Below are 22,770 nucleotides of genomic sequence, written 5' to 3' on the forward strand. Positions count from 1 at the left end.
AGGTCAGTAACCTATAAATCCCACATGTATAAATATGCGTGTAAACTCAACTGTTTCAAATTTCGTTATCGTGCTCAAAACCGTTCGAAAGTCGTTCGAGAAATGCTGTAGAAAGGTTTTTGGGCTCTTCGCATGCCTGGGATTGATGACATTGGTGTTTAATTTTTGTAAGTTGTTAGGTACATTTACGAGGAACATTATCCACATAGATAAGACAAAAGCCATAACTTTATCGCCCGCAAAAAAAAACCAGGAAAATAGAGACACAGATGTGTTGATATTTCGGCAGCATGGCTTTATCGAAACGAATAGCAGAAGTGAATTAGAAATTGCCTGCAGATGGCCTCACTCGATTTTTCAGTTTTTTTAACAGCGCGTGACAAGTTTTACACAGCGTAAAAACCAGAAGTGACCCACAGTGTGAAAATTGTGGCTCGCTCCATAAAAAAATTAAATAGGATCATCGACAGGCAATTTTGAATACGCATCTGCTATTCGCTTCGATAAGGGCATGTTGCCGAAGTATCGACGCATTTATATCTCCACTCTCCTGGCTTTCTCCGAGGAATAAGGCTATGACTACTGTCTTATCTAGGCGTTTAATTTGTGCATTAACAGTGGCGTTGGGTGACAAGAAGTCGATCCATGGCATATCCGCCAAGACTTTGACCTTGGCAGATTTTGCTCTCTGTGTCCCAATATGCGGTGATGACATTGTTGCAGATGAAAATTATGTTTCCCGACTTCAAATGTCGTTTGGAAGACTCATCCGTTGTCACATGGATCGTAAATGACCATTACATTGTTATTGACGCCTATCATTTGTTATCATCCATGGGCTAACCGAAATAGTGCGCTAGTCGGGTATCAGGGTCGATATTTGACCTAATATGACCTTGACCTTAAGTAACCTCTGCGTATACCAGGAAGATGTCTTCCCTCTACGTTATGGCTACGTTAACCTTCGCTCAATTCACACCGCAAATGGAAAGAGAGTCAGTGTGACTCTGTTCCTCTACAACTTCCAAACTGAGAATGAAAGGGCCTTGGCGAAAAGAAAAGAGTATTTTCGGCTCAGTGAGGTCTCGCAATTAGTTGCAGTTTTTTTTTGTTGCCAGGTAAAAAGCTTGCTTCCACTTGGTCAGGTCAATGGCAGACTTTCCGGAAAATCGTATTATTTAAATTCAACGCGCCAAAAAATAAGAAACAATGAATTGCATCAACGTAAACCTGTACAGTCGTGCTCCTTTTTTAATTTCGGAATATCGGTGTGAAGTTTCACGTGTTTTGAGGAGATGCTGCGGTCTAAGGTCCCTGTAAATGTGACAGTGTGGTCTCGCGGCCGGCAGACGGTGGATTCTTCTGCTGTCGCAGCTGCCTGCGCCGTAGATCGCAGGGTAATTATCCGAACAAAACGTTCCCACCCAGAAACCAAAAATGCTAGACCTGTCCGCGGTGTCACGACGCCCACGATGAATGACGCAGAGGCCAGTGTAAATTTGGGCGCCATTACACGATGCGCCAGGAAGATGTGGTCAGAAGTCTAGCAAATTCGCATCAGCCCCTCCCCTCCGCCATCTTGTGGTGAGAGCTAAGATTTTGGTAAACCAATGCACACCTTGCAAACTTGTCCTCGAAATGCTAATTTTTATGCACATGGTGTCCTGGGTCAGCCCCAACGCGAAAAGTGACCAAGAACAACCCTCGCGTGAATATGGAACCAAAGGAAAGCTGTTATGCTATCTGCACGGATTGACTTGACCAAAGGGTTCGCCCATCCAGTAGCTGGCGGAGGGAGTGATTTTGAAAAGAGCAGGTCATTTCTCAAGATCCTTTTGTATGCACTGGCGGTCATATGTTTGAAAATATTACGAACTGGGACAAAGGATGTGTAGAATAGATAACGTTTCAACGAGCTTAGTTTTATTGACCGGAAGCTTTCGAGGTGGTCACTATCCGTTCCCCAGATTTGGTCGGACAGAAATATTATAGCAGATTCAAGGACGAATTTTACAACCTGAAAAACCAAAAAGATTACGTGCAATTCAACAACGCATCTGTTTGCTTCCAACGGCAGTACAATCGATGACCGGACTACATTTCAGGTAGGCAGTTATTGCGTGCCTTTGATAAAAACACAAGCAATTACACTAACAATTCGATACCTTTTCAATGCAATTTGGCGATGAACTTTTCCATGTCACATGACAAATGTCACCGCACACACCCGGTTAACGCATATATAGTTATTCCACATTAGCGCATTGACACAATGCCGACGCATACTGTATACCGCAAAATCAAAACAAGAAAACGCACACATGTGTACGAACTGACCGCGAACCGAAGCGCGGTAGCGTGGCCCGCATTACGCGTTTCACGCTGCTCTTTGTTGTTGCAGTTTTATCATTTTGAGAATGATATACACGCTGCCTCTCGGAACTGCTGGTTTTGTATTCTCAAGTGTGTCGCTGATAATTCTAAAAATGAAGATACCCTCCTTACACTTAATTACTATCCACTTTGCCTTATGATCTCACATCTTCCGCTTCCCCACGCGACATAATAGTATGTGTCCTGAACGTAATTCGATGAGCCTGAATGACTTATGTCAGCGTTTTTCATCACTTTCTGGCGTTCGCCCCACATCTCCCGTGCTGTTGGTCCTTTTTGGAAAAGTGGAAGAAGGGTCAGCAAAGCAATGCTCGCAAAAAGTACACAGGCTTTTTCAAAGAAACGCCAGACATGAATCCGATCACCAACATGGACCAACAGCGCAAGAAGAGGAGCCAGATGCCTGATGACAATAAGACGCTTCAAGAGCTGGGTAATCTGCTGCTGCTAGGGACCGTATACATATACCCGATAGTGAAAGCGCTGACAGTATTGCCTCATTTTTGTTCGTATTTCAACAACGCGCTGCATCGAGCATCCGTCCATGATAGCAAACATTACAGTCGGCATCTTTGTAACGAACATTAATTCAGCCCGTCACCACCGGCATCACTATATCTGGGAGCAAAGGACAGGCGGGCAATAACTTTCGCTGGTGTATTCCTAACTATTGCGAAAACGAGTCTGTTAAAGAAGGATCGCAATTTGGCGCCCATTATATATATATATTATATATATATATTATATATATATATATATATATATACGTTCACGTGCATGTATGCATATAATGGAAAAGCATGGGGACAATGGAAATACCTATCAAACAAAGTCGCGGAAGAGCATCGGGGATAGTGATGCGTAGAACAGCAACCTCACGGCGACGATGACTAAATAAGAAGAAATAATGTAACATTGTCTAAGCGAGCAGGCTGCGAAAAGAGAACAAGTGAGACATCGAGCAACAGCGGCTGATGCGGAGCGCGCTAACTCGCATTACCCAATCATAAGTCACCTTACAGAAAAAGCCCCCAGATACGCGGCCGGGACAAGTGCACCGGCAATTTCATTGGAACTTGTTTTTCCGATCAGCAAAAACCGATAGCATGGAACACAGGCAAACGCCGGGTTTTGCGTGCCACCTAGTCACACAACACATCGTGCATGAACCAGGGGACGATAGGCGCCAGAACAGTGCGCGTCTGTGCGCCTCGATGCATTGTCCGACCTGCCGAAGTTGTTAACCAGCACGACAAAGCTAATCAGCTCAGTTGTCATCGCGCTTATCGTTACTGTCGCGTTTTTGTTGGGGATTGCAAGTGCCGTAGTTCTTTAGGCCGCTACCTGTCATGCCATTGTCAAGGAAATGCTAGTCATACTGGCATGCGGCACGCCGGCGTCGCCCTTCGTGACGCCCGAGTGCGCTGTCGCTGATCAATTAAACGTCGCCGTACGAGAGGAGCCTCAGGCGAAAATAAGATTAATGGAAGTGTTCCCATTTATATGGGGTTTTAATTGAAATGGCCCTCTTGAAGACGTTTCGGTGCTATTCACCATCCTACCCTTCTTCGAGACGGAGGCCCCTCAAGTTTCTGAGCTAAACTCCCGCAAAAATAGGGAAATATATATAAGGGAGAGTGTTTCAAAACAACTTTGGTATTCATGATGTCAAAATAACGTCATTTCAACTCCTGCTATTCCATAAACGATGCGGCGATCAAGGCCAAGAAAAATGAAATTGTCGAGACGTTCATATCTGGCGCTCGTGAGCGCCGTTCCCAGATATAACTGCGTATTCCCAGATATACAATAAAACAAATAAAATTGCTCTCAACCAATGTTGTGCAAGGGTACAATCGTCGGGATTGGCGCCCATCGCGCCCTGCGGCGACGGCTCGAGCGTCGCGTCGTCCGCGGCAGGTGCGACGCCCGTCCCATACTCTTCATGCCTCGCCTGGGACAGGCCCTGCTCGCCAACTTTTGCGGGGTCGCCCCCCTAACCTAAATCTCACGAGGTGCAGTGCCCCCGACTCCAGCCTGGGTGACATCGGCACCGCCTCGGTGGGTTTAGAGGAGGAGGGGAGGGGTGGGGGGGGGGGGGGGGGCGAGCAGGATGGCGCGTTGACATCTACCGCCGGTGGTCAGACGCCGAGGGTCCAATAATCTCGGGGTCCGACCGGCGACAGCTCATCTCTTTGGTATGGTGGCCCGATTTTGATCAAAGGCGTCGTCATGCCGGGGCCGGGCGGGATGGAAGAACGCTTGTTGCCGGTGCAGGCACCACGCCATGCCGTTGTGCCACGCCGGTGTTCTGCTGCAACTAGCCGGCCGTCACGTCGCGACCCGACATCTCCGAGATCTCCGAGATCTCTTTGATCTAGAAGATCTGGCCAGCGGCAGTCGCTCTCTTCTTGTTGGCCGGGCCGCCGCCGGTTCTGGCAGATCAGCGTTCTTCTTCCTGGTTCCGTTTGGCCTAGTAGTTTTGTTGCTGTTATCTTTTCGGTTCGGAGGGGAGGGGGGGCAGCCCCGACCTGCTTGTCTGCCGCTCTGGCTCCAGCTGAATGGCCGCAGCGATCTCTGGCTCCGCTGATTGGCCGCAGCGATCTCTGGCTCCGCTGAATGGCTGCAGCGATCTCTGGCTCCGCTGAATGGCCGCAGTGATCTCTGGCTCCGCTGAATGGCCGCAGCGATCTCTGGCTCCGCTGAATGGCCGCAGCGATCGCAGACAGCCGGCGATTCACCATTGGGGCTGAACGACGCACTCAGCTGCTGAAGCCGTATGGCGTCGCCGTCGCCTGCCTCTCACCCTGGCAAGAGGGGCGGGCACCGCGGGGAATCGAACCCCGCACCTCTGGTTTCCCAAGCGTGCAGTGGTTAATGCATGCGCGTTAAGCATAACGCTGTCGGCGCCCTAGACAGCCTGTAGGAGCGGTACTTATAAAGACATGAATGCTTGAACTTCAAGCCCGCCGCCATTGCCTGCAGCTTCCCAATCTGCCCTGATATCTGTACCACGCGAAGGCGTTACAAGGTACAGAAGCGGCTACGTCAGGTTCGGATTTCAAGATCAGGGTCGGAGGTCCAACGTCGTGAGATTCTGGCGCATTTGCCATCAGCTGACACTTCACATAAATGCACAGCGATTACGTGTCATGGGTGTAAGCGGTGAGTGTAAGAGATCAAAGTGTAGTAAAAACAGCGGAAGTGATAGGAGCTAAAACATATAAACGCATGCATGCCTGCATAAACAGCATAAGAGGACAAAAATCGAACCAAAAAATGACTTGGCAGCGCGATAAAAACTTGTCAAATCCAGCTGTCCAACAGCTATCGGCAACTGGTCCATGAGCACGCGGCATCGAAGACCTGCGGCTGTCTCGTCAAATGCCGGGGACTATTTTAACATACTTACGGGGTGGGGTGGGGGGGGGGGGGGGCAATCGCTTCTGGTGACCACCAGATCCCACAGGAAAAGATTGATTTGCCCGCAGCTCACGCCCGAACAGGTCCTTGAAACGGTTCAGGTTCAGGGTCAGGTTCGGGTGGAGATCGAAGTCGCGGTGGATGCATTCATTCTGTATGGGGCCGCGGACTCTGCGGTGAGCCGACTGCTCTTGGATAGGGAAAGAAGAAAACCAAAAGTGAGGGAGAGGCCCGTTTTGAAACATCAGACTCGTCAGACAAGATTGGTCAGACAGGATGGATCAGACAAGTAGACAGGGCCATAAAATGTCTCGCGTGCCGTAAAATAACGTCGCGTTTTCCCCGTCTAATGTGCATGTGACCACATGAGTCAGCTGAAATGCAGTTGGCGTAGATGCGGGCCAAAATGTGGGCGAGGATATGACAGGTAACGCATGCTTGAGAACACAGATGCTACCCATGCTTGTGACTACAGGTGTTGTTCATGCTTGTTGCAGTTCTGCTGAGTTCCATTCTGACTGGCTCAACATCATGAACAGCAAGCAAGATAAGACTGACGACCGCGTAAAAATATGGCAAACCCAGCCGGCGAGTCAATGTAAAATGTAAAGCGCTGACCTTAACAAATGTGACGTCACGCAAATGATTTCAAGCGGCCACGTTCAAATGGCCAGAGCCCTGGCGATGTGAAGTGCCGAAAGCGTGACAGCAACAGCGGTGCCGTTTCCGGCGTAAAGACCCCGCGTGACGACCAATCGGGCGCGGCCACGCCCACCGTCGGGTCAGCAGGTCAGGTTTTTGCCCCGGGGCGGTATGTGGCCATTGTCACGCAGGTCGCCGCCGCCGCCGCTGTCCACCACGCCCGGCTCAGGCAGCGCGCGGGGGGGGGGGGCAAAAACCCCCTCCCGAGCCGCGGCTGGCCCTGCTCCTCGAGCTGTTGCGGTGGGTTGGGGCCGGCCACTGCGCGTTAGTCCACGGTACAAACGTGACGTACGTGATAATTGCGTCACAACCGCCCCGCTGCACTGGCGGCATCCCACAGCTACCAGTGGAGCTGGCTCGAAATCGTTGAGCCCCAGAGGCAGTGAATGACAATCATCACCCTGTGCGCTGCTGCGTCGAAAGCTGCTTTTGAGACCTTAAGCTCGGTTCACGCTGACTCCGTAACGGCTTCGTAACGCCTCCGGGGAGGAGCCCGTTCGCGGTGCTGGGAGGAGCCTAAAAACCGCGCTTGCGCAGAAGCGTTGGTAACCCCTCGGCGCCTCCGCAACAGTGCGGACCGGGTGTGAACCGGAGTATCGATGCCGGACTGCGCACCGATGGTCGCAGATGCGCCGTGGGAATATTTCAAGTTCAAACGCGCATATGAATGAGCTGAAGCATTTTTATTTCTAATAAGATCACAGGGCTCGTTGTCAGCAAAATATGCAGTGTTGCATGAGGAGATTGTTCGGACTTTTCCATGCTGGCGTGCGGCTTATGCTTACATTCCACATGAAATGTGCGATCGCTCTGATATTATGAACTTTCCCTCCAACCCATGTTGTAACAATGGCTCTTATGACCATGCCCTTCTACCACGGTTCTCCTCCTCGGCTTCCAAACATGCCAGGAGAAGCAAATCTTCCTCGGCAATAGTTCACACCAGAAAGTACTCCTTTTTCATGTCCTTTACACGTCCAAGGTCACGAAAATCCCATTCGTCTTCCTCCAATTCAATAGAATTTCCAACGCGCTCCGTAACCTGCGAAGTCGCTACGGAGGAGGCCAGATCGTCCGGAGCTCACCAGGCTTTTAGCTTCGGTTGGACTCCTTGGCGCAGAGACATTTGCCAGAGATTTCTGCCTTCCTGTGATCCGTAACCATTACGGAGCTGGTGTGAACCGCGCTTGACAGTGAAAGTTCTCATGGAACATGTGAAAATGTGACACGTGACATGTGAAAATGTGAAATGTGACACGATCTCAGCAAGGAGACATTTACCTACACAGCCTCATCTGAGGCCAGCTTGTCGCTCGATGAGACAATGAGCAGGGACGAGCCCCTTTCGAACGCTTCGAAAATTGTAAGAACTTCTCAGTGTGCTGCCAGCGACACCCGATAATTTTCATAAATTTCACAAGGCCCCCAGCGTGTCACCAGCAGCGACATGTAAAACCTGCAACATAAATGATGTCCATTTCGAGGCTCGGTTATGACGGGAATGTTGTTATGGACGCTTTTAAGTTAACATAACAATTCGATGATAGTTAACGATTTGTTAGAGTAGTCTGCGCATACCGGACTGATTTAGCTGATGGATATCTGAGAAGGCTGGCAGTGTTTGGGGTCTAGAAAACAACTTCCGAGAAAAAAGCTTTTCGATATTTCTGGAAAATTAAAGTTGCACTAGAAGAGATATCGTTGCTCCGCGCCACATCAGGGCGGTGGCCATTCTAACGATAGCCAATGAGACACCTCAGGGACGTTATAAACCACCAATCACCATTCTCAGTACCAAACCCGGTGTTCAGCCCCTCCCCTTCCCTGGGCGCTGGGAGGCGAGGCTAAGGGAGCTCGAATGGTCTAATGACCCTCCCATAAATCCCTTACTGGACATGCTTCTCAAATGCTACCGGGAAGCGTTTTGACCACGGTAGGCTTGTGGGTTCATTCCAGGTGTGATATCCGAACTAAATGAAGCATTCAAAACACAGCGCGACTTCATGCGTCGCCTTATATATTGTGTGACGTTGCTGGGTCTTTACGACGCCCTCTGCTGTTGAGGGTATATGGCGTCGTCCGCCTTTTATCCTGGCAGGAAAGGCGGGCACCACGGGGAATCGGACCCCGTACCTCTGGTTTCAAGATAAGAGAGACCCAGGAAATATTGACATTATCAGGTTATGTCCGGCCACGGAGTTATACATACATATATATATATATATATATATATATATATATATATATATATATATATATATATATATCAGGTTATATCCATCCAAACAAGCACTCAATTTCAGATGTATTTCTCATAAAACATGCGAGTACATTCACATTCACATTTGGCACACTCAGTGTCACCCAGCCTTTGTACTCAATCCCTTAACGCGGAGATCACACAAGGCAATGACCTTCTGCTGCAGAAACCAGGACGGCACGAACTCATCACAGGCACCTCGATGATCATGGACAATGTACACGAACAACAACACCGCGTTGTGCGAACATGATAGGCAGCTGTTGGCGCTGCTATACCATAAAGCTCTCAGCGAATAGATTTACAGCGTCATATAAATAATTCACCTCACTATACACAAAACAACGTGGTACTGCTGTGACGTCAGAGCCGCGACAAAGCGAAAGGCCCACGCGTCACTGCTCACCGCGAACCTTGACGCAGCTATCAGACGCGTTCCGCGCCGCGCCTCTGACGTCACAGCGGCGATCAACTCGCCTGGCGGCCGGTGGCAGCGCCACAGTCGGCTGTCTTGGGCCGGAAGCGAGCCATGTACGCCTGGCAGTCTGGGCAGTACGTCCGGCCTGGCAGCCTCGCACGCTGGCTGCACAGTTCACACAGGCCGTCGCCGAGCGGCGCCACCGTCGCCACGCGCCCCGTGACGTCACTTGCCTGTCGCACTACACGATTGGCTGGCGGCTGGCGGCCTGTCGGCGGCAGTTTGTAGTCACGAGGCGGAGGCGGGATGCTGATACGGCGGCAAAGGCCGCGCTGGGCCGCCGTTCATATGATATGGTGTTGTCGGGCGCTGGTTGGTCGACCGCGGTGGAGGCCCGCCCATACCCGGCTGCTGATTGGTCGGTCGCTGTCCGCCGTGGCCGCCATTGGCAGATGCATTACCGTTGGGTAGCGCCTGATTGGTGTGCTGACCGTAGACCGTGTGGTAGTACTGCTGGCCATTAACCGGTGTGGGACTGCCGGCAAAGCTGTGGGAGCCAGCGTGGTTTCCCGCCACCCCATTGGGAGCCATCGCATACCCCGCGTGCCCATTCAGCACTGGCGAATGGGTCCCCTGGCGGTTCGCCGGCCGCTGATTGGCCGATACGCCATTCCCCATCGCATGGTTGTTCGCCGCACCGACCCTCGAGCCCTGATTGACTGCCCCACCACCACCCGCCCCATAATTGGTCGGCAGCGCAGGCCGAGGCTCCGTCTCCGGCGCTGCGCTATGCACCATCGCGTTCACATGATGCACGTGCGCCGTCGCTGGAGCCGGTGACCTTCGTCCGGCGGGGGTGGCCGTCTCCTTGGCCCCCAGAATACGCTGCAGAATGGGGTTCGGCAGGTACGAGTCGTCCTGTTCATCCTCGGCGGTCGCCACCAGCGTCACCTGGTCGCAGAACGTGACGCTCTTCTTCATCTTTCTGCGCTCGCCGCCGCCGCCGCTGTCGGCCGACACGTTCAGGTCGGCGGACTCGTCCGCCTGCCTCCGGCCGCGCCGCACGTGCTGCCCAGACTGCGCCGAGAACAGCAGCTGGTTGCTCTGCTTGGCGCACCCGAACGTCGGCTGTCGCGATGACGTCGCCGTGCCACTGACGTCACCGTCCGTGACGTCAGTGTCCGGCAGCGGCCGGCCGGCCTCCACCATGTCGTTCAGCCGCTGCACAGGGCTGCGCGCCGCCTCCGCGTGGTTCGAAGCCGGGTCAGTGCGGTTAGAGACGGAGTCAAAGCGGTTAGAAGCGGGGTCGAAGCGGTTAGACGCCGAGTCGAAGCGGTTAGAAACGGGATCGCAGCGTTGCGAAGTGGGATCAAATCGATTCAAAGCGGGATCAAATCGACCGGAGGAGGGATCGAGGCGGTTTGATGGGGACTCGGGAGTATTCGAGACAGACTCGAAGCGACCGGCCAGGTCACGCACGGAGCGGACCGAGCCGCGCTTCGCCTCGTCCGACGGGTCGCTTCGCAGCCGCCTCGACGCGAAGCCCGAGTCGGCGGCAAGCTCGTTGGGCGAGGCAGCAGCCTCCATGGGTGTCTGCTGCGAACTGCCGCTGTTGGACGGGCGCTGCTGCTGTTGTTGATGTTGCAGCTGCTGGTGATGGTGCTGCTGCTGCTGCTGCTGCTGTTGCTGCTGCTGTTGCTGCTGGTGCTGCTGCTGTGGCGGGTTGTGATACTGCGAATACTGCTGGTGGTACTGCTGGTACTGCTGTTGGGATTGGAGCTGCTGTTGCTGCTGATGCAACATGGCAAGCTGCTGCTGCTGCTGCTGGTGCTGCTGCTGCTGCTGTGGCTGCTGCTCGTGCTGCTGCTGATGCAATTGCTGCTGTTGTTGTACCTGATGATGCGCCTGCTGGTGGTGCTGTTGGATCTGCTGTTGATGGTGTTGGCTCTGGTGCTGCGAATACTGGTAGTGCTGCTGGTGCGCTTGGCTCTGCTGCTGCAGCAGCTGCTGCTGTTGCTGCTGGTACTGCTGATGCTGCTGCGGCTGCTGCATCTCCGGGTGGTGGTAGGCAGGTGGATAGGCCGGCGCGTCCTTGCCTGGGGCACCGTGCTCTCCCAGCTCCCTCAGCTCGGCCGTCGGCTCCACGCGGCTTAGGCTCAGCTCCAGCTCCGCCTCTGTTGGCGGCGGTGGCAGCTCGTCATCCAGCGCCAGCTCAGCCAGTGCCTCAGCCGGCGGCGGCGGCGGCAGCGGCATGTCCAGGGACGCCTGCCGCGAGTGCGCCGGCGCCGGCTCCGGCATCACGAACGGCCGCTCTTCCACGGGCGTGTGCAGCGTCAGCCGCTCGGCGCCGTCGCCCTCGCTCCAGCTGAGGTTGAGCGCCGAGCCCGCCGAGCCCGCCGAACCCGCCGAGCCCGGCGCGCTCGGCGCCGCCGGCGAGCGCCGGTGGCTCAGGTGGTTCAGGTACGCCCTAGCCGGCGACTCGCCGAGTGGCGGCGCCACCGTCGCGCGCGATGGGGACTCCGCCTCGAACGACGCGTCCCCGCCGCTGAGCCGCGAGTCCTTGCGCTGCGGCACCGGCGGTGGCACCTTCGTCAGGCCGACGCTGCCGTGGAACGACTTGCGCATCAGCTTGCTACGCTGCAGGTTCGGGTTGGCGTAGTCGGTGGGGCCCTCGGAGAGGTAGCCGCTGCCCGGGTCGGCGGTCGGCGTGGTGGGCCGCGCGATGTCCTGGTTGTAGCTGACCTGGCTCACCGGGTCCGTCAGGTCGGGAAGACTGCGGTTCTTCCTGCGGATGAGGCCGCCGCCCAGCAGCTTCATGCGGATCTTGTGCTGCTTCCTGCCCGGCGCCTTCTCCTTCTTGCCGGGCTCCGGCGGCGGCGGCGGCGGCAGCGGTGGCGGCCGCGCCTCCTCCGTCCTGTCGCCCTCGCTTCGGCGCTTCTCTCGGCGCGGCTTGTTCACCTGCGCGTACAGCTGCTCCACGGCGGCGGGCGGCTCGTCGCCACGCCGCCGGCCGGCCGCCGCCGGCGCCGGCGCCTCCTTGGCGCCCCGGCGACGCGGCAGCGTGGCGTACAGCTGGATCTGCGTGTGGTCGGCGGCGGCGGGGTCCAGCTCGCGCGACGGCTGCCTGGAGTGGGGCGTGCGACGGCCGCCCGAGTCGCGCGACGACTGCCGGGAGTGTCGCCCCTCGGCGGCGCCGTCTGTGGAGGGAGGGAGACGGGGGCGTCAGGCGGCGCTGGGTGGCAGATGGCCTCTGCTGGGACACGTGGGCGGGTCACGGGAGAGGAGGCCGAGCGCGAACCCCGCTCCAGCCTCCAGTCCAGCCTCCGACACCGCAGCTAAACACGGCACCCCCAGTCCAGCCTCTGGCACCGTGACCAAACGCGGTGCCCTCAGTCCAACCTCCGAAACCGCAGCTAAACATGACGCACCAGCCTCAGACACTGTGGCCAAACACGACGCCCCAGTCCAGCCTCCGACACCGCAGCCAAACATGACGGCCTAGTCCAGCCTCTGACCTGTTTTCTTGGCGCCACTGACAATAGCGATCCTCCTCTGCAGGCCGCTACAGCGCAGCAGGCAGTCGTTGTGGTTGCGTTTGGAGCGTGTCAGCATCTCGGCCGTGTTGTACGGCGCGTCCAGGGCGCGCTTGGACACGCGCACCGCCTCCCGGCACAGCTCCAGTGCGCGGGGCAGGTCATCTGCCGCGCAGGGAGGGGGGGGGGGGGTGTCAGCCATCTGACAGCGCCGCCGAATCAGGAGCACGGAGTCCGGCGCCAGGATAGCGTGGCATGCTCAGCGACAATTTCGAACTGTGTCGTGAGGGCAACGATTGCGGGTCATGGAAGGACTACCGGCTAGTTGGCGGCAAACATAGCCGAACTCGGCGGAGCGGTGGCGAGCGAAGGAATGTGATGACGGTGATTGCCTGGGCCTTCGGCTGTGGCGCAGCACTCCAAAGAAACTCGGCAATGAATGCTCACTCGTGGGGAGAAACGTCCCAATCTGGACTATTGTCGACTTGATACTGAAACCATGCTTTCTAGGAGGAAACCGCGACCCCGAGTCGGCGAGCCAGACTCTGACTCAGGCAAACTGGACTCCCATTCTGGCGTTCTGCGACTCGGACTCGGACTCACTTCTCTCGTCGGCCGTCTGGGCCTCTTGCAGCAGAAGCTCGGTCTCTTTGAGGAGTCGCTTCACCTCGCTGGTGGCGCCATCCGACGGCGACATGCCGAATGGCTGGTTCTCCGGAATTCCGCTCAGCTGCTGTGGATGGAGTTACAAGGTCAGGCCAGGTCGTGATGGCGTCGCTAACCAGAGGGCAGAGATGTTATGTCTCAGCGTGGATACGGTGGCGAAATAAGTCGCCGGTTTGTCACGTCCGATAATGATATCAGCACCCAACTTCCCTTCATAATCATTATCCCCTTGCAACTCATGCGCACAAAAACTTAACCTCAATACTATACAAAAGGGTCCAAAACTACCTCTCTTCAGCTGTGAGGTGAGCATTCTGGCTGAACCAGCTACCGCAAGTCAAACCGCCAGCAATCCCCGGAGCTATCACGGCGTGTACTGTCTCAAGAAAAACACCGAGGTCCTCCGATCCACGCGTACAGCCGCAGCCCAGATCAGCCCAGCTCCGGCGCGCCCACCTGGGTGCTGAGCTTCAGCAGCGGCGGCACCGGGTAGCTGTCGTTGGAGCTGAGTGAGTTGCTGTCGTAGCCGGCGTCGGCCAGCCCGGCTGGGTCGGTGCGGCCTGGTGAGGCCGGTGGACGGCCGGCGGCCGTCAGCGGTGGCGGCGCCGGTCGGCCCGTCACCACACGTCTGCCGGCGGAGCCAGAGGCGGCGTCAGGCACGCATTATGGGGAGGGACAGAGGCGGAGTCAGGCACGCATTACGGGGGGGGGGGGGACAGAGGTGAAGTCAGTTACGCATCATCACGGGGGAGGGCAGGGGCAGAGTCAGGTTCTTGCGTGCGCGGCATAGACGCGGCCGATAGTGATACCGAGTACCGCGGTACACCAGGAGGAGATACGTAGTATAGTGGTGAAACCCGTCGGAGCACACGCACGTGGTCCATATAGACGAGGCCCACGCGGCAGAGCAGGGTAAAAGTCATCGTTCACGAAGCTCTTTGAAAGTCGAAAAGAAACAGAAAACCAATGCCCTCGCCTTCGTCGAGCTCCATCGACTGGTGAACGTTGCCAACACAACAGAAACGGACATGGATGTAACCACTGGCGCAAAGGGCAAACTTAACTACAATTTTCAAAAAAGTGGCATTTGTTCCCTACCATTTTGCCCTACAATGCACATAAAAAACATCCCATTTAAAATGTCATTATCGGGACTGCCTGCTGTTTTCAGATTCCAGTTGGCCCCCAACCCTGATCTGTCCCCCAATTTGGAAGTGGCTACACCTATAGAAAAAAACATCAGAGGGGGTGGGAAGCGGGCAGTACTTCTCACAGGCGAGTCGCCAGCCAACAGTGGGCGCCACCTGCGCCACCGTCGCTAGCAGGGGCGTCACTCACGTGAACATGGCGATGGCTGGGTGGCCGCTCTCGTTGGAGCCAGAGCTGGTGGAGCTGGCCGAGTTCCTGTCGCCCGACCAGTTCCCAGAGTCGCGCCGTCTGCCGAGGCGGCGACCCGCCAGTCAGACACGAGCGACGCAGAGGCTACCCGACAGTCAGACACGAGCGGCGCAGCGGCGATCCGACAGTCAGACACGAGCCGGCGCAGCGGCGATCCGACAGTCAGACACGAGCGGCACAGAGGCAGCCATCAATGAAACACGAGCAACGACTGCGGTGGTCGCGGCGGCACGGTCGCCATAATGTGGCCGGAAGGCAGCCCACACAGCGAACCGGGCCGGCGTGTGAGGCAGTATGGGACCTCAAAGCGATGCTCATGTCGGAAATGCACGGTCCGTGAAGAGGCGATGTGAGTCCCTTACCCCCGTAGAAATATTCTCACCCCGAACACTTTCCCATGTTTTAACCGGGAACACCTGGGCTTGGCACCACCCACCCGAGCATGGTGATAGGACTACTCCGCCCATCCAAAACCCAAGCGCGGTTATCCCACAGACGCTATCGTAACCGACAGGTCTCACCTGCGCTGCCCGTTCTCCGGACGCCTCTGCTCGGCCGGGTCCGTCTTCTGTCGCCCCCCGGGACGACCCTCGCTGACCCCCGGGTCAGGGAAGCTGGGCAGCGCCGGCGTCGGCGGCTCGCCCTCCCCAGTCGACCGCAGCCGCTGATACCGGTTCATCAGGCTGGAGCGCGAGCCCTCGGGCTCGGCCTGCGACAAGGACATCTGGTGAGCGCCGGCGAAGCTGTAGTGCAGTCGTCGCCCACCGTGGCGTGCATGGCTCCACAGACGAGCGCGGTATGGCTTGTCGAGCGCGGCACACCTTGGAATAGACAGTCTGGTAGCACAAATCAAGCGATCCAATTCAGGCAAAGCACTGGGAGAGAGTGCCTAAAGCTTGATATTAGGAGCTCTGCAAAAGAGTCGTCATTACCGCCAAACTCAGCAGAAAACAGATACCTACCGTTCGCGAGGCGTCATTAGCACGTCTCCGCGAACCCCAACCAGCCTCGCCCCGTGCCCCGTCACGCACCTGCTCAAACAGCGAGTCGAACGCTCCGATGTTCTGGTAGTCGCGGTAGGCGTCGCGCGCCGCCGCCTCGTGCCGGCCGGGGCTGGGCGTGACCGCCCGGCGCGGCGCCGCCAGGCCGGCGTCGCCCTCCGGGTTCGGCGTGCGCGAGCGCCGCGCCGGCCGCGGCAGCGAGCCGTACACCGGCGGCGGCGGCGCCGGCGTCGGCGCCGGCGTCACGAAAGTGCGCGCGAGCGGCGCCGCGTCGGTCGGCACCGGCTGGCCGGCCGGGTTCGAGTAGAGCAGCAGCAGCGGCTGGAAGTGCCCGCGCCGGCACTTGTCGACGACGCTGCGCCAGTGCGGCCCGATCTCGCGCACGGACGCATCGTCGAAGTAGATCCACACCTGGTGCTTGGTGTGGTAGAAGAAGGTGGAGTAGTGCTTGCCGTAGTAGGTGACGACGCCGACCAGCCGATGCTCGGTGGCGCCAGCCCAGCGCGAGTCCATCACCGAGTGGAACACCTGGCTCAGGCGCAGCCACGTGCCCACCGTCGAGAGCACGTGCATGATGTGGTCCAGCTGGGGCCGCTCCGAGTCCCAGACGATGCCGACGGAGACGATGTCGGGCCGGTTCATCAGCGTGCGGCAGATCTGGATGCGCGCGCCGCACGCGCTCTGGCGACGGGGGGGGGGGAGGAGGCGTCAGCGGCAAGCGGCGGCATCCACACTCTGAGCCGTGGGGACGCGGCGAGAACGCTAACTCAGCAAGGCGATGGACGTAAAGCAGGGCGCGCAGGTCTTTATCGGGATGTTATATCCGTCCCACCAGCCGGCGGCTGCTGATGCCAACCGATAACCGCCAGAAAGGGTCAATAACCACCGGGTACAGCGACGCTGGAAAAGGTCAGGGCAGCAACAGCGTCGCGGCGGCGGAGAACTGAATGCGGCATGCGTGCAAGAGGCCTCGCCAAATGTCGCTGAAACTACCACGCCTCCAGCTACTCCATTGCATGTCGGCTGTTCTGCGAGCTTTCTCAAACCAGCTTTTCTCAACATCCTCCCCAACAGTGACTAGCATCAGGAAACGTGACTCGGGTGGGCCGCACTAGTCCCAGGAGCACCTGTGTCAGCCAGCCAGCTGTTTGTGCCGTGAGGCTGCGCCAGACAAAGCTAGCGGAGTGACTAATGACTGTTATTCGCCTGGCAGAGACGGGGCGCTTAACCCGGTATCATAGGCTGCTGTGAAAAATGCCGGCTATTGATTGGCCACTGCGAGGAACGTTGCCGCTGGTGATTGGATGACGCGGCTCATCAGGACCAATACTAATGAGGACGGCGGCTCGCAGCGTTTTTACCAGGACAAAGGTAATCTCTCACAAGGCTCGAAAAGCGTCTAGTCAGTTCGCAGTAGTTTGCTGCAAGTGGCACTGCATCGGCGGCATCAAATGCATGCAATGCACATGCATCCCACCGTCCCGCCACCTCCGGGCGGCACAGGTGGGTCAGAACACGCCCGTGAGCGGCCAGAGAGCTGCACCGCCGTCTCCTAGAACCACACCTTCGCCCCGCCCCACATGTGGCTGGTGATTCGGTGGGAACAGCCGTGCGGAGCCAAACACTTGGCCAGCCGGCTGTCTGCCCGCAAGCCAAGAGCCTGCCGCGGTTCTTTTTGCAGCCACCGTACCAAGTTCACCGTTGGTACGGTGGACTTGGTACGGTGTCCAAGTTCACCGTTGGTACGGTGGTACCATCGTTGCTACCAAGTTCACCGTTGGTACGGTGGACTTGGTCCACTATACCAACGGCGGGCTTGGTCCACGGTACAAGTCCACCCCAACAGCAGTTAGAATTGCGCTAAGCTGTACGCTCTCTGGCATGGTGTCCTGCTCACCGGACAGTCTCGGACATCGCCCATGCCGCCGGCCTTCTTCAGAAGCTTCCCGAAGTCGACGCTAGGCGTCTCTCCGTTCGCAACGCCCTCGGACGACGTCATCTCGCCGATCTGTGACGTCAGAGCTGACGCGCTGACGTAATGCACCATCTGTAAAGCGTTGAATGTCAGCAGGTCAGTATCAGTGCAAAGGAACTCAGAGTACGAACGTGCAGCAACACAGTGCATGGTTCGCCAATGGCCACTTACACTGGACTAGAACACTATACTACACTGGACTAAAACACTATACTACACTGGACTAGAACACTATACTACACTGGGTAGAACACTATACTACACTGGACTAAAACACTGGACACAGGACTAGAACCCGCGTGCATACCGATCCCCTTCCTTGCACATACCCCGACCACCACCCTTCCCCCCCCCCCCCTGCGACGCCTCAGCGCCCGCCAGCTGACGCCTACCCCGACCCGACCTGACCCACGTGACCCGCGTGACCTGACCTGTGTGCCCCGCGTGACCAGACCTGTGTGACCCGCGTGACCTGACCTGCGTGAAGGAGAGCGGCTCGGAGGTGGCGCCGCATGCGTTACACACGCTCTGCTCCACCAGCGTCATGGCGAACCGCTGGTGCGGGATGCAGTGGCGCACCGAGCACGTGTCCTCCGACACGTGCTGCGTGGCCAGGTGCACGTGCAGCCGCTGCAGGATGTTCTCCTGAAAGAGAGCAGCGCCGCCGGTCAGTTGGCCTCCGGACGGGACGTCAGTTGGGAGCCGGCGAGCGGACCATGGGCGTAGGGACATCCTGTTGGTGTGCACAAGGGCGCCAACGACTGTGCCTATCCCAAACCTTTCCACACTACGCCACAGGGTTAATGTTGTGCTTTTGAGCCATTCGATGGCGGAGAAAGCCTGGAAAAGCTGCGACGTGTTTTGGACAGGAGTGCCAACGTTAAAGGCCTCCCAGCGACCTGGCGGCGGGCTGAAGCCGGCAACCAAATCACAGCCACCACCTCAGCGCGGGGAAATTCCACCCGACGTCAGCTAAGTAAGGCAGTGCAGTTACGCATTCCAGAGCACGTAGGCTCCGCCACGCGCGTCACTCGGGGCTAATTGAGATGGAGTCTGGCGGGCCACATAGAACTGCTAACGGGTCGACTGCAACGAGAGCACTTGCGAAGTTTCCTCACGGACCCTGCAGCCACCTCGCAGTCCGTAAGACTGCCGGGACCGGTTTCATCTGAGGCTGATTTGTTTTCGGCGTGCGGCTGGCATATTAACGGTGCATCTGACCTCGCACGACGGATTAGCAGCGCCGTCTAACGACGCAGCAGAATTAACGACAAACCTGCCGCTAGATGGGTCTGGGGTCTGCACTTGCTGCAGTTAGACGTGGCCGCCCGTTGGGTGCCTCTTGTCACAGACATCGACCACCCTACAGCTGCAGCCCGCTCCTGTGAGTTCTCGTGACAGGGCGAAGCGCTGCAGCTTTACTCCTCTCTCTTTTCCCTTCCCCTCCCTCTCTCTCTCCTCTCTCCTCCCTCCTCTCTCTCTCTTTCTCTCCCGCCTTCGGCTCACTGGGAGGTTCTCAAAAGTCGGAGCACGTGGCAGCGCAGCCTTTCGTCTTGGCGACCCCAATGTAACCAGGTCAAGCACGCTGACACTGCGGCGATCCTGCCGAGGCCGTACACAAGCAAGAAGAGACGGACAGCCGAGAAATAGAGGACAGCAATGGTTCTTTACCGGCTCTAGACAACTTTGCCGCAAATTCTAAACAGGAAAATTTGCAAAGCACGAATGTATGCGTGGTTCGTTTGCCTATGTAGCTAGAATAAAAACTCGACGAATGTCTAGCACTCAGATAGGTGTGCTTTTTTAAGCTTGGCCATAAAAATACTTGCTGCTGCAATTTCCAGTCATGACAGTTCTGCAGAGTTCTTTTTCGGTCTACACCCGTGCGGTGTAACAACAGCTTCACCAGCAGCGGCAACCTTGACCGACGCTGAGGCCCTGTTTGCCCTGCGCTGCGTCCTCGTCGGTCCAGTCCACTCTACCTGCAGAGGGGTGTCGCGTTCGCCGCCGGTCGTCGGCCGTGGCCCCGCACTGATGAGGCCGGACCGGACCGTGCACGTTATCAAAGTCGAGCCGCTCCGGCCAGAGTCGAGCCGGTCACGCCGGTCCTGGCGGCGGCCTGAGAGGCCGACTTGGACACGGACGGTGATCGGTCAGCCGAGTGTTGCCCGAGAAGGGAGGGCTGCGCTTTACGGTGCCGTTTTTGCCGGCCCTGTCTCTTTCATAACATGATTGTCTCCTTACACTAGACTTCGCCGTTATGAAGCGTAAAGTTTTATCAAAAACTGACCCGCTACTTCCTTTGTGGATATTCTTACATTCCCGCTGCTACCAACAAGCGTCTGGGTAGCCGCAACCCAATTACGGCGAAGATGAAAGCTTTCAGGCTCTGTGCACGGCGGACTTTCCAGCTCATTGCACAACCACCGTGAGTGACCACAACGCCGATGATCAATCAGTCGCACGCGCCGATCGATGTCATGAAACCATGCCTCGCTGAACCGACCCAGACAACCATCAGTTGTTTCCCAACGAATACATCTATCCCGAGACACCACCTGCCTGCCAACTGTTTCGCGAGCCCCCGGTGCCTCGCAACTGTTTCACTTCTGGCGAGCCGCCAGTGCCTCCCAACTCTTTCGCGTCCGGCGAGCCACCGTTGCTTCCCAACTGTTTCGCACCTGGCAAGTCACAGTTGTCTCCCCAAGTGTTTTGCGTCTGCCGAGCGACCAGTGCTTCCCCAGCTGCCTCGCGTCTGGCGAGCCACCGATGCCCGCCAAGTGCCATAACATCCCTAGGCTAAGCCACACTGGCGCGCCTCCACCACCGTCAGCCCGGCGAGACACCTGAGGCAGCGCTGCCTGAGCGCCGACGCCAGCGGGCGCGCGCCTCGCGGAAGATAACGGCGACGCGGGCTCTGTCAGCCCTGCAGAGGGTGGCACGTGCAGGCGCCGCGAGGCGGCGGACCACGGACCGGCCGCCGCTGCACGGCTTGCGGGGGTGCAGAGGAGCCGGCGGATGGCGACAGCCGAGACCGCTGCCAGGGTACGAGCGGCTCCTGTCCGACACTTCTGTACTCCCGCCCCTCGTGCTGCGCTTCTGTACCGTACTCTTTGTGGAATGAGTAGAAAATGCGAGTAAAAAATGTAAACGTTAGGTGAATGTGATATGACCGCGTAAAAAGCAAAATGCCCTTACGGAGAGCGACCGAAATCGAGTAGCGCAAATATTTCCTGGTTCCTCTCCTGTCGAAACCGAACCTAGAGTCACTATGTGTTTTGCGACCACCCTAATGTGCGTTCCCTCTACGTCCGAGACGTTGTCACCTCGTGTTGATGACGTCAGACTTACGAAACACTCAGCCGCATCGTCCATGCAGCCCAGCTGGAAGCGCTGCTGGTCAAAGAAGCTCTCGGCGAGCGCGCGGCGCAGCGCGTCCGGGTGCAGCACCGACTTGTCGCTGTGCTGGAACTGCTGGAACAGCTCCTGGAACGAGACGGAGCGGCGGCTGTCAGGCGGCTGTTCCTCACTGCAGTCCATGTCACGGGAGCGAGCAGCACCTTGTGATCAAGCTAGAAGCCCGAAGGCAAAGAAAAGGCTAGAAAACAAACAACGTCGCGTAGTAAACGCCATGCACTCATCGCCAAACACTGGAGAATCCGGGTTTGCAGGAACGTCGCAGCAGTTTGTTCCAGCACCGCCCGAGCGTTGAGATGCAGCCATGGATGGAATACATGTAACGGTGCCACGGGCTGATCGGAGCGGACCTGCAAAAACCGGACAAGAAGCTGCGACCGCTCGGCGCCGAAGGGCCGCCGGAATGGCAATGCCTCGAGTCCACGCCTCCCCGACACCCTTCCACTACCCCTTGGCCTCATATTGGCCCCGTGTTTTGTGGACCCACCCACGAGATGGACGTTGCCAGCGAGGAGCCGGTGGGAGGACCGATTGAGTATGCAGGTCTCTGAAGGTGAGTTGTGGTTTCAACTGAAACAGCCACCTACTCCCAGCGCACTGTTGCTCACATGCTATACGAAGGACAGACGGCAATCACCATCACGTGAAGAACTTTCACTACGACCAAGCGCAACCCAGCTGTCTCGTAGCCTTCTGTGCACCTCCTCAGCTGCACAGTCGGGCCGGACTAGACACCGGCAGACCAAGGAAATATCCCAACACTGCGGCAGTGCGCGCGCGGGGCATTCCGCGCCATATCGGCCTCATCTGCGTCGGCATTGTCTAGGCACCGAAACGCGCGCGGTGCGCAGCCAGGTGACCTATTTCGCTGTCTGTCGAGGGGTGGTCTGAATGGACCCGAGCGAGACGACGATCTGGTTTTGGTGGCCGATCCTGGAGCACACGCGCGTGACGGCACGGGACGTTCCGCGCTCAGGTCTGAGACGTCAGGTGGAGGAACATACAGAGTCGTCAGGTGGCGGAGCAAGCACGGTCGTCAGGTGCAGGAACAAGAACCTGACCTGTTCCAGGTCAGGTGTGGGGACGGGGAGAACCCAAACGGAAGGATGCAGGCCTCTCACGTGGGGGAGCAAAGAACCGCCAGGTGCAGGTGCAACAGACTGCAAGCGATGTCAAACCCCATTTGCGCAAATTGCGCCTCGAACAAATTAAACAAAAAATAAAATAAAAAATAAACTCTTTCAATCGTCATACCAATACCGCGCGTGCCATAGCAAAACCCGGCTGTCACCACGCGCCACGATCGTGTCTAGCCCGCCGCGAGCGCGGTCTCTCACCTCGTGCGGATCTTCCGCTCCTCCCGCCCTCCTGGTGGGCCGCCGACATCAAAGGCTGCCACAGCCCGGGCCCGAGCATTAATTCAATCCAAGTATGATTAATTCTCGACCTCTACGAACACGGTGATTATGCCCGGCCGTGTTTGTTTACTGCCGCCGCGGCCAGGTGGCGGTGCGCGCAGCCGCGTGCGCCTCCAGGAGGGACCCCACGCAGACCCGGCTGCCTCCCGGGGCTGGCGGGCCATG

General features: G+C 57.2%; 1 protein-coding gene across 1 annotated transcript in view; it reads right to left on the reverse strand.

Annotated features, from left to right (window-relative positions):
- The window catches only part of ec (ubiquitin specific peptidase echinus), a 72,724-nt gene that overhangs the window by 5,125 nt on the left and 44,829 nt on the right, over positions 1 to 22,770 (reverse strand). Inside the window, exons 3-15 of the mRNA XM_037216870.1 lie at positions 21,122 to 21,256; positions 18,248 to 18,415; positions 17,693 to 17,842; positions 15,826 to 16,476; positions 15,316 to 15,503; positions 14,735 to 14,833; positions 13,853 to 14,024; positions 13,334 to 13,463; positions 12,713 to 12,895; positions 11,618 to 12,394; positions 11,227 to 11,371; positions 10,677 to 10,800; positions 10,050 to 10,325 (exon numbers count right to left, since the gene is read on the reverse strand). Coding sequence (XP_037072765.1) covers positions 10,050 to 10,325; positions 10,677 to 10,800; positions 11,227 to 11,371; positions 11,618 to 12,394; positions 12,713 to 12,895; positions 13,334 to 13,463; positions 13,853 to 14,024; positions 14,735 to 14,833; positions 15,316 to 15,503; positions 15,826 to 16,476; positions 17,693 to 17,842; positions 18,248 to 18,415; positions 21,122 to 21,256 — 3,198 coding nt within the window. The remainder of the gene's footprint in view (positions 1 to 10,049; positions 10,326 to 10,676; positions 10,801 to 11,226; positions 11,372 to 11,617; positions 12,395 to 12,712; positions 12,896 to 13,333; positions 13,464 to 13,852; positions 14,025 to 14,734; positions 14,834 to 15,315; positions 15,504 to 15,825; positions 16,477 to 17,692; positions 17,843 to 18,247; positions 18,416 to 21,121; positions 21,257 to 22,770) is intronic.

Source organism: Pollicipes pollicipes, unplaced genomic scaffold (assembly GCF_011947565.3).
Source record: "Pollicipes pollicipes isolate AB1234 unplaced genomic scaffold, Ppol_2.1 Scaffold_1600;HRSCAF=1878_pilon_pilon_pilon, whole genome shotgun sequence".
Taxonomy (NCBI): Eukaryota; Metazoa; Arthropoda; class Thecostraca; order Pollicipedomorpha; family Pollicipedidae; genus Pollicipes; species Pollicipes pollicipes.